We start from the raw sequence: 9,869 nt of genomic DNA, 5'->3' as shown, positions 1-9,869 counted from the left end.
GCCCAGCAGACAGTGAATAAATAAAATAAATGTTTGGTGATGGTTAAAGTAAGAAGGGAGGGTGTCGGAAAAAATAGGTGGCACTATTTCAAATAAATTGCTTTATATACTATAGAGCATTTTTCTAGATATGCAAAAACATTTTTTGTACATTTTTTTAAGAACAAACAATTTCTCTTCATAGCATTAGTTGGCCCTTGCGTCCTGATTTTCTGTATGTGGCCCTCAAACGAAAAAGTTTGGACACCCCTGGCATAAAATAAAAAAAGCGGATATAAAATGTCTGCACACTCCGTGTCAAAATGTGACATAAGAATAACACCAAAATAAATTATTTCAAAACTTTATCCACCTATAACCTGTACAACATTTTGAAAAAACATTTTCAGAGCAGAAAAATAAGCCAAGATAATGTGGATGCAAAAGTGCCCACACCCTCTTCCAACGAAGGATGTGGCTGTTTAGAATGAACCAATCACATTCCAACTCGTGTTAAATGGGATTCAACACAAACATGCAACTATTTAAAGTGGCTCTGATAACCCCCAAATAAAGTTCAGCTATTCTAGAAGGCATGACTTCCTGATGACACAGTTCTCCATTCCACACTTGTCTGGCAGTGGAGCTTTCAAGTGTCAGTTGGTGAAACATGGACGTCACCGGTCGCCGGCTGCGGCGACTGCAATTCTTGAGGCGCCGCCGTTACGGCAGCAGAAATTTCAGTCGCTTCCACTGCCTTGGCGTTCTCTGCGGCTTTGCTCTCGATCTCGTCCATTCGCCGCTGCATCATGCGGGGCATCAGCTGCACGTAGGTGCCCATCAGGCGGTGGTTGGAGCGTATCAGTTTTCCTGCGCAGTTGTCCACGCAGCGCTCCTAGATGATCAGAGTATTCTTTATCAGCTGAGTATGTTGATGCTCAAGGGTTTTGTTTACCTTTTCAAAAAAAAAAGGGCAAAAAGTCCTTGCCTCGTCCATGGTGAGGTTCCTGTAGTTGAAGTTACTAGTGCATCGCTGGAAGCAGATCTCCGTCATGCGGTTGTACACCAGAAGGAAATCACGCAGCTGCAAATAAACAAAACATTACAGTCACCACTATTTCCATAAAATAGGTCCACAGACGTTGAATATTTGTAGAACTGATTATTCTACCAGGTATCCTGTTAATGCAGTAAGCTTATTAAACTTGTTTAATTTTCATTACTAACCAACCAAATATGCATTTGAGATGCAAGTACTATTGTTGTGCAATGTGCACCTGGGGCCTGGTTCCCAAGTTTGAACATTATGACTGTTAGCACTCTTCCCACGCTTCCCTCCGTCACAACTAATTTCCACATTTTCTTCTTTTTTAGTCCTACATTATATGGGAAAAAAACTATTAGAAGCTAAAGAAAACATCTGGGTGCCAATAATTATGGAAGGTGCTGTATATCAGTGGATTTCATTGTCTATAGGACATCTTTCGCCCTTGGACTGCTCTCAAGAGTCATGACGTTAATATTTTCCCACATTAAAATGAAGTACTGGAATCGTCTTTAGAGAACTGTTTGATGATGCTGGTTTCCTGTAAATCTGTTCATGTTGACGTTTTACGCACGCACCCCCAAGAATGACTTACGTTTCTCAGTTGCTGCTCGTGATCCATCGTGGTCGTCCCATGCAGTAATATTGTTAGCTAAAAGAATGTGTTTTATCTTCAGTATGTATTTGGTGCCTCTTATATGGTATAAACGTTCAAATACACCGGGAATGATTCAAACTTCATCTTAAGAGTCGATGGCAGTTAATACAGAATAACGACAGTGCGACTTTCGCTCGGCGCTGGTTTGTTAGCTTCCGGGTTTTCTTCTTCGTCGTGTTGAGCGGGTGTTTTCATACTGAAATAACGCATTACCGCCACCTACAGATCTATATTGATAGGCGGCCGGGACCTTTAAAAAGTGCCAATTGTGCCAAATGGTTAGCATATAATACAAAATACGATTTTTTTTTTCAAATTTATCTTTGATCCTTTAGCGGTTAAAACAATAAAGAATAAAGATATGAATTGCTGGTACAACATTTGACTGTTTATCCTTTAACTTTACAAATTGTCAAAAATCAGGGCTGTATAAATGTCAACATCCCCGGGGCCGATGTTTGAATTACTATCTTATGTTGTAATGTGTTAACGTGTAAAAATAAAACAAGGGGGAGAGGGGTTGGGGGGCAGAAAAACGAAAAATTGATTAAAATGATTAATCGGCCAAGCCTTATTTTTCAAGGATTTTCAAATTTTTCAAACTTTCTAGGGTGTTATTTTCACCAGGATGCGCAGGTTTGCAAAAATAGCAGAACATTTTGTAGGTCTCAAAAAAGTTTATTAATTTGAAGAACTTAAATAACAGCTAATGAAAAGTGAATCTGAAGCATTTATAACACCATGTCCCGCAGTGTTAGTTATTCATATCAAGAAAATCGATTTATGATAACATGGCACACAAGTGTAAACATCGTCTTGGCTGATCCGCATCATTCGGCTCCTTCCGTGCCGACGGCGGCCACTGCCGACACGTAGTAAGGTCCTTCTCTCTGGTAGCTCTTGAGGGAGATGCAATTCTGGCTGCCCAGTATCTCAGCTGCGCTCGACGAACTCAAGAGGGAGCCCACCAGCTCAAACTTAGCGTCTTTGGCATCCTTGCTCTGACCAGTGGAACGATCCAAAATGAACTCCATGAAACCGGGCGTGCTCACCATCAACCTCTGACCCCACGGTTGAGCGGCGATGGCCTGATAGACAAGAAAAGAGTCAAGCCCCGCCTATTCAAGAGTTCACCTGTTATTGTGCTTTTTCTATAAAACCCCATGATGACACAAGAAAAAAACATTATATTGGTTGTAAAAAAAATATTGTTTTTAAAATTATTTGCGCAGCAGCTCCGCATCTATAAACACTTACAGTAAAGACCCGTAAGGCGCCACAGTGCAGCTCCGGGAAGGGCTGAGTGCTGATGTCGCGAAACATGTCAATGGGCTGCTTGGACAAAAGTCGGAACCAGGACTCGGTCAGCGCCAGCAGGTCTTCGGTCTGCTGCTCCGGCTTGAGGGGGGGGAAAAAAAACAAAAACATTGTCATGGCTTTTTTTTTTTTTTTTTTCTCTTCGCAAAACTTCCTTAGAGGACACAAACATACCTGCAGAGTCAGGAGATTTGAAATGGCCTCCAAACAGCGCACTCGGAGCTCGGTGGCACCGGCGCTCGCAACCTGGCTCATCCTGAGCATCACCGACATAAATTTGTCACCTGTCGTCGCACAGAGAAGAGTTTCATTTACACCTTTGCCTCTTCTAATATTGGAGCAGATGCAACCACAAATCAATCCCACCTGCTTTGTGCAGCACTTGCTTCCCTTCCACAGTTGAGCCCAGCAGTCCCAACGTGTCCAAAGCTACGCCGACCATGGTTGGATCCGTTTCCAAGGCCATCTCAAACACTTTGTTCTGGAAGACCGGGTAGTATTCGCACACCGGCTGGGGACCTTGCATGAAGGCCAGGACGCCGAAAAACTTCACGAGACCTGCAGCGAGCGTCCAGCAATCACTCTGCAGCCAACACGAAGAATTCGACAGGGAGTATTTTGTTACCTGGGACATACAAGGAGGAGAAAGGATCCGTGTCTGCCGTTTTGATCATCCTGGCAATCTTGTTCATGACACCGTGACCGTGTAAGTACTTTCGGCCATGCTGAGTTTGGGCAATAGTGGTCACCATCTCAATAGCTGTGGCCCTAAATGTAATAACAACCCCAGTTCAAGACAACTATGACAACATACAGTTCTAATAAAGTACTTTTTTTAATGTGTTTTTATTACCTGATTAAAACATCGTCTCCTGTCAATTCGTCCAAGAGCTGAGGAATTATCCCGCTGCAGGCACAGGCAGCGAGGGCCCCTTCCCATTCTGACCCGATCTCCACAACCAGCTGGGAACAAAAAGAAAATCTAAATTAAACTAAAATTGTATACAGGCAGTTGTTATCCTTTTGTGACTGCATTTTAGTGAAGTACAAAAAAATGATAAAACCACTAATTAGGGAGGGAAGGGATGAAATAATCTTTTTCTGCATATACCTCATAGACTCGATATCGGATGATGTCGCTCGTGGTCATCACCTCCTTCAGAACGTTCACTAAGTCGCTGCGGATAAGTTTATCCAAGCCGGTTTGGGTGCGACCTAGCTTGGACAGGGACTGGATGGCCTGCGGTAAATTAGCTTGTGTTAGAAAGAATCAACGTATGATTTGGGAGGCAAACTTCAAAATGGCTGCTTACCTGTTTCGCCACTGACATGTTCTCTGCCGCAATGGAGCGCATCACAGTTACAATAATGTTGCGACTGTTGAGGATTTCCACTGCGGCATCCGGTTGCTCTGCCATCCTACCCACCTAAACAAAAACATTTGACCCATTTTGACGATGGATGGATGGGGTATTAAAGATAAAAATATATATATATAATTTGTTTGTGCTGTTAATATTATCATCGTGGACTGTCAGCAAGCTGTTTACCTGAGTCAAAGACAGTATCTTGACAGTGTCGTTGGGGTGCGTCAGACCTGCTTGCAGCTCGGCTCTGTAGTTCTGGACCACCTGCAGTGGGCTGCAGGCCGTTAAGATGCGTTCGAGGATGTCCACGCACAGTTCAACCTGTTCCCTGTAAATGCAGGAGTTGTCAATCGTCTCAATACTACTGTCAAATGTTGCGTTGTATTATCTTATGATGACATCATAGTAAAACTGTAAACCTCAAAGGCAGAACTTTATTCCCGGCTTATATTTCAATACATAATCACAAAATTGCGCTGAATGTCAGAAAAGTGACAACTAAAGTGAAATACATGATCCAAACAATGACTGGTCAGAAATACATTGTCATACAAACCTTTCATTGGAGTTTAACAAAGAGAAGATCACTTCAAAGCGATGCCCGCTAACAAAGTCCTTCAAGTCGCTGACGGGTATGGATAAAAGTGCAGTCTTCAGACATTGAAGCTCTTCAATCGGGTCTTCTATGTTGGAGATTTCTTCCAGCAAACTCTCGATGGAGGCGGCCATTGTGTTTTCTGTTTACATGTAAAGTAGCGACTCTTCTTCTATACCGTTTTGTGGTGGACAATACATACGACAACTACCTAATATCGCCATCTGCTGATACAATATGATACTGCACCAGTCTTCGATTTAAGTTGTTTTCAAATTGTCATGTTTAAGATTCGCATTACAATCAAAAAAGGAATTTGATTTATTGCCAAAAGTAAACTTTGTAAAACAACAACAACCACAATTTATCTACATTTTACTCGTTTCTTGAATAAATAAAATTGTTTTCATTTGTCTATAAAAAAAATAAAATAAAAAAATAAATAAAAAGTTGGTTGTTGCGTTTATTTTGAAGAAATGACGCCCTGATGCTTAAATACTTCCTGACTATTTCGGGTAAATGACTCGCTGTCTCGTCGAGTTAATTAGTATGATAAACCAGTTATGTGACAATCCTCTCGTCGTGTCGCTCCTCTTCTTCAAAAATTCGAGTGACAAGTTGTCGTTTGTCGTACAGCCACGATGCAGACGGTGTCGTCAGGCGGTCAGATAAGTAATAGCCGGTGTCAAGAGGTACGAATCCAAGCTCCTAATGTGTGTATAACATTAATTTTATTATTATTATTTTTAACAGGTTAAAAAATAAATTTGCAACCCTTTCCTGGAAGTTTATTTTATTTTTTTAATTCGACAGATAAAAAATACATTGCAAACCTTTACTGTATTTTATTTTTTTAATTCGACAGAATTGACGTACCAAATACAATAGGTATTCTGAAGTAATATGTATTCAGAGATTAATTTATAAAATTAAAAGGGTATTAATGAGAAGGTCTTTTAAAGTGGTCTTCATTTTATGGTAAAGCTCTTGACATCACTACACTGAAACGATGAATTTGACGTACGTGTTTCATTAATCTTATCAATTTCCAACGTTTTTATTTTTTAGGTTTACGCTATGCAAATAAACTATGAATTTGAGTTTTAACATACTAAACATTTTTACTTGTTTTCTTTTAAGGATGCACTACGACAACTACACAAATACCTACCAAAAAAGTGTGATGTTGTATAATAATACAAAATTATGTAGCTTCTAATGAGTCCCGAACAGAACGGAAATCCCCCACGCGCATGAAGCACCGCCAACTGGCGGTCGGGAGGGACGAAATAGATTTTTATTTATTATTTTATTTTATTTTTTTAAACTCTCAACTATGTACAATAAACACATTAATTGACTTGGCAGTTGACACAATGCGAAACAGTCTCACGAAAATGTATTTTCTTCCTACGACTTGTATTGTGCAAAAATAAAAAAAATAAAAAAAACTCTAGTGATCAGATTGTTTTTTTCCGGGTTAGAGGGATCATTTTTGAACAACATTAACTCACGCAAAGGTTTGTGAGTTCGTTTGATTTAAGACAGTGTTATTTCATTTTATTTTTATGGAACAATAGTCTAATAATGACACAATTATCAGGCCAGGCCTTGCCAGATCAAAATGTTTGAAATTGTATCCCAATTAAACAATCATCTTTTTGCAATCTTAAAAACAAATATTTAAATAAGATGTATTGCTTGTTCTATAACTTTTGCTGGTATGTTTATAAACAACTTCATAAGTCTGAAAATAAATTTTTACTGAAAATTAACCATTTACAATAGGATGATTCATTAAAATCAATCAAAAGAAAAATGAATCAATTGTTTTTTTTTTTAAATCTATACTCTTTCAGGGCATATCATTTTTGTAAATCTTCTGAGTGCTATAGCCTACAATGACAAAATATAATTTGTGTGTGTGTGTGTGTGTTTGCATGATTTGCTGAATTGAATTTATTCATCTTCCAACAGTTTTTAAACTTGCTTGTTGGTCTGTTTGAAATGCTCTTTGCAGGGTTCCCACCCCTGTAAGATATTTCTTTGTGGAGAATGTTGTTTTTCAAGCCTAATGTGCAGTTTGTCCAATTTTTATTGGCTCAAAGCAGGAACAACTTGTTTTGCTTCGTCTCAAATGCGTGTTTTACTAATTGCAGCTGCATATTTAGGCAGTGGAGAATTCTTTTAGCCCAACCAAACTGGCCCAGGCTGAAGCAGCAATTGTTTTTAGGATTCTGTTAAGCAGTGTATCCTATTTTGTGTCCTTCCTGTTTCTCGTAGTTCCTGCGTGTGTGGCACGACCACCGGGGCGACATCGAGGCCACGTGGAACTGCGGCTACATCCTGGCCACATGCTTTTTGCTCATAAATCTATTAGGCCAGCTTGGTGAGTGGATGTCGGGAAATTACAAGAAGAGAAACTTTTAGTTTATTCGTATGTTACAATTTTTACAAATTGATATTTGACTGGACATGCATGGCAGGTTAATTGGGCACTCCGAATTGTCCCTATAGGTGTGCTTGTGAGTGTGGATGGTTGTTCGTCTCTGTGTGCCCTGCGATTGGCTGGCAACCAGTCCAGGGTGTACCCCGCCTACTGCCCAAGGCCAGCTGAGATAGGGTCCAGCACCCCCGCGACCCTTGGGAGGAATAAGCGGTCAAGAAAATAGATGGATGGACATTTGATTGTTATTTCTGAAAACTGAGCGGAGTCTGTCACCACTGAGACATTTTTGTTACTGTTTGTTCAATAAAGTGATTAGTGATAAGAGTTTTGAGTTACAAGCATGGCCATGAAACAAATTGAATATGTGTCTCAAATAACGAGTGTACTGTCTTTTGAAACACCTGTGCTTTGCTGTGTGTCCTCAGTCGGCTGTATCCTCATCCTCAGTAGAAACTTTGTACAGCATGCCTGCTTTGGATTATTTGGCATCATAGCACTACAGGTGAAAAATGCAACAGTAACGGTTTATTTTGTGAATGTTGAACGAAGTCATTGTTTCTAATCGGAAGCATCTTTTTTTTGTATCTCCCACCAGACTATTGGCTATAACATTTTATTAGATATTCATTTAGTGATTAGGTAAGCACAATGGTGGTATCTGTTCATGTGGCTATTGTGGGGATTTTTTTTTTTTTAAATTAAATTGTTTTGAAAGTTTCTCTTCATTCCCACACACTCATGCTTTGCTTTTAATTCTCACGCTAATAAAAACTACTGTAACCAGGATGGAAAAAAACTCGTTTCCAAGTCAATTTTAATTTCTTTGGTGTCAGGCGAGCACATGACATAACAACACTCAGTCGTTCGCGGAATGCGGAAACGGCTGGCTGAGGGTCGTTGCGACACTGTTCTGGTGAAAGTTTGCCACATATATGCTGTTTTGCTTAAAATAATACCAAATGGTTTAAAACCGGATGCATCTAGTGTTGAACTATAGGGGCTGACTGCCGTTGCTGCCGAGCGAGTGAAACTGAGACTGGGCAGAAATATTGTCATACAAACCTTTCATTGGAATTTAACAAAGAGAAGATCACTTCGAAGCGGTGCCCTCAAACAAAGAGCTTCAAGTCAATCAACATTTATTTCAGACTCAAAGAAGGTCCATAAAATAACATCAAAGAGACAAACAGAGAATAGATAATACAATTACAATGCATACAAGCACTCTCTTCAGCGCCTCCAGAGCACAGACGTGTGCCTTACATTACTCTGTTCAGGTCTTATCAGAACAATTAAAATTTCATTTTGTGAGTCCATAAGTACATTCATGTGTCTCATTTAAAATGTATATACAAATTCCGTATGACAGCTTTCGGTGTAGTTACATTGTTATGCACAAACAGCAGACTGGCACTTGTTCATTGAGGGAGCTTCAACAGGAGCCTCTGACCATGCAACCTTCAGCTTCCTGTTCCTTATAGAATTTTGTAGTGTGTTATAACAAAGCCATAATATATATGTTTTTCATATCGATGTCAGTTTGAAACATTTGTGCAATAAAAATTAATTAAAAAAAAAAACAACCTTCAGCTTCCTGAATTGAGACTGTGTATACCAGCACCACAAGGGGGAAGTGTAGAGCGGCGCAATAGGCATTGAACAAAACTATTTTCACTTTTTCTCGACACATTCCAAATTTTAGTACCAGCATATTAGCCTGTGCATGCAATTTACAATACTGTCTTTGATTGTCATCATTACCTGAGAGATCACTCCTGTTTATGTGACCAAGATATTTTACTTTACCAGCACAGAATGTACTCCGCCAGACAGATCAACAACACAAGAGACAGGTCAGTGTCTTATTTTACTCTCTAGGCCTCACAATCCTTAGTACACTTTTTTGTTTGTTTCCGTTTGTTTTTCCGCTCATGGTTATGGATAAAAGTGAAGTCTTAAGACATTGAAGCTCTTCAACCGGGTCTTCTATGTTAGAGACACTGTTCTGAATATATTGCTCATCAGTGATCAGATTTCTTCCAGCAAACTTTCGATGGAGGCGGCCATTGTGTTTTCTGTTTACATGTAGCGACTCTTCTTCTATACCGTTTTGTGGCGGACGATGCACACGACAGTTAGCTAATATCGCCATCTGCTGATACAACATGACACTGCACCAGTCTTCGTTTAGGCTCAATAAATTGGGTTTCAACTTTGAAATTTTAATTTTCAAGATTAGAATTACTGAACAGTTTTATTACCATTTTTAAGGTTTATAACTGAAATCTAATTCCACTGTGCCTGTTCACTGTTAATATTCCGATTTTTTTTAAACAAAAAATGAATTTCGTACTTTATTTAAAAAAAAAAACAACTTCTCTAAATTGTACTTGTTTATTGAATAAATAAAATTATTTTATTTTGTTTAAAAAAAAGTTTGTTCTTGCATTCATGTATTT

The 9,869-nt window shown here is 39.3% G+C and overlaps 3 protein-coding genes across 4 annotated transcripts; 1 reads left to right on the top strand and 2 right to left on the bottom strand.

The window, feature by feature from the left end:
* Positions 1 to 331: 331 nt before the first annotated feature.
* timm10b (translocase of inner mitochondrial membrane 10 homolog B (yeast)) lies at positions 332 to 1,869 on the bottom strand. The gene is made up of 3 exons (XM_077497595.1): positions 1,620 to 1,869; positions 968 to 1,063; positions 332 to 874 (listed from the first exon to the last, which is right to left on the bottom strand). The coding sequence occupies exons 1-3, from the start codon at positions 1,644 to 1,646 to the stop codon at positions 629 to 631; spliced, it is 369 nt and encodes a 122-aa protein (XP_077353721.1). The 5' UTR covers positions 1,647 to 1,869; the 3' UTR covers positions 332 to 628.
* Positions 1,870 to 2,339: 470 nt separating this feature from the next.
* On the bottom strand, positions 2,340 to 5,189 carry psmd5 (proteasome 26S subunit, non-ATPase 5). Its single transcript, XM_077498374.1, has 10 exons — positions 4,923 to 5,189; positions 4,550 to 4,694; positions 4,313 to 4,426; positions 4,111 to 4,239; positions 3,853 to 3,962; positions 3,625 to 3,767; positions 3,366 to 3,557; positions 3,174 to 3,283; positions 2,940 to 3,080; positions 2,340 to 2,770 (listed from the first exon to the last, which is right to left on the bottom strand). The coding sequence occupies exons 1-10, from the start codon at positions 5,093 to 5,095 to the stop codon at positions 2,513 to 2,515; spliced, it is 1,515 nt and encodes a 504-aa protein (XP_077354500.1). The 5' UTR covers positions 5,096 to 5,189; the 3' UTR covers positions 2,340 to 2,512.
* A 295-nt stretch (positions 5,190 to 5,484) lies between these two features.
* On the top strand, positions 5,485 to 8,414 carry LOC144002809 (surfeit locus protein 4-like). 2 transcript variants are annotated; one of them, XM_077498385.1, is made up of 4 exons: positions 5,485 to 5,653; positions 7,245 to 7,350; positions 7,836 to 7,912; positions 8,006 to 8,414. In XM_077498385.1, the coding sequence occupies exons 1-4, from the start codon at positions 5,603 to 5,605 to the stop codon at positions 8,051 to 8,053; spliced, it is 282 nt and encodes a 93-aa protein (XP_077354511.1). In that variant the 5' UTR covers positions 5,485 to 5,602; the 3' UTR covers positions 8,054 to 8,414. The 2 variants fall into 2 exon arrangements, with proteins under 2 accessions (XP_077354511.1, XP_077354510.1); XM_077498384.1 differs by having other exon boundaries at positions 7,836 to 8,414.
* Positions 8,415 to 9,869: the final 1,455 nt, after the last annotated feature.

This window comes from Festucalex cinctus, chromosome 15 (genome assembly GCF_051991245.1).
Source record: "Festucalex cinctus isolate MCC-2025b chromosome 15, RoL_Fcin_1.0, whole genome shotgun sequence".
Taxonomy (NCBI): Eukaryota; Metazoa; Chordata; class Actinopteri; order Syngnathiformes; family Syngnathidae; genus Festucalex; species Festucalex cinctus.
This window is presented reverse-complemented; position numbering and strand designations above follow the sequence as displayed.

Excerpts from the sequence above, each read along its gene's own strand:
- timm10b (XM_077497595.1), bottom strand. The coding sequence starts at position 1,646 with ATGGATCACGAGCAGCAACTGAGAAAC. Across the intron at positions 1,064-1,619 it reads ACGAGCAGCAACTGAGAAAC|CTGCGTGATTTCCTTCTGGT; the intron begins GTAAGTCATTCT and ends GTTTATTTGCAG. Across the intron at positions 875-967 it reads GGAACCTCACCATGGACGAG|GAGCGCTGCGTGGACAACTG; the intron begins GCAAGGACTTTT and ends CTGATCATCTAG.
- psmd5 (XM_077498374.1), bottom strand. The coding sequence starts at position 5,095 with ATGGCCGCCTCCATCGAGAGTTTGCTGGAAGAAATCTCCAACATAGAA. Across the intron at positions 3,768-3,852 it reads GGAGACGATGTTTTAATCAG|GGCCACAGCTATTGAGATGG; the intron begins GTAATAAAAACA and ends TATTACATTTAG. Across the intron at positions 3,284-3,365 it reads GCAAGTGCTGCACAAAGCAG|GTGACAAATTTATGTCGGTG; the intron begins GTGGGATTGATT and ends GTGCGACGACAG.
- LOC144002809 (XM_077498384.1), top strand. The coding sequence starts at position 5,603 with ATGCAGACGGTGTCGTCAGGCGGTCAGATAAGTAATAGCCGGTGTCAA. Across the intron at positions 5,654-7,244 it reads GTAATAGCCGGTGTCAAGAG|TTCCTGCGTGTGTGGCACGA; the intron begins GTACGAATCCAA and ends TGTTTCTCGTAG. Across the intron at positions 7,351-7,835 it reads AAATCTATTAGGCCAGCTTG|TCGGCTGTATCCTCATCCTC; the intron begins GTGAGTGGATGT and ends GTGTGTCCTCAG.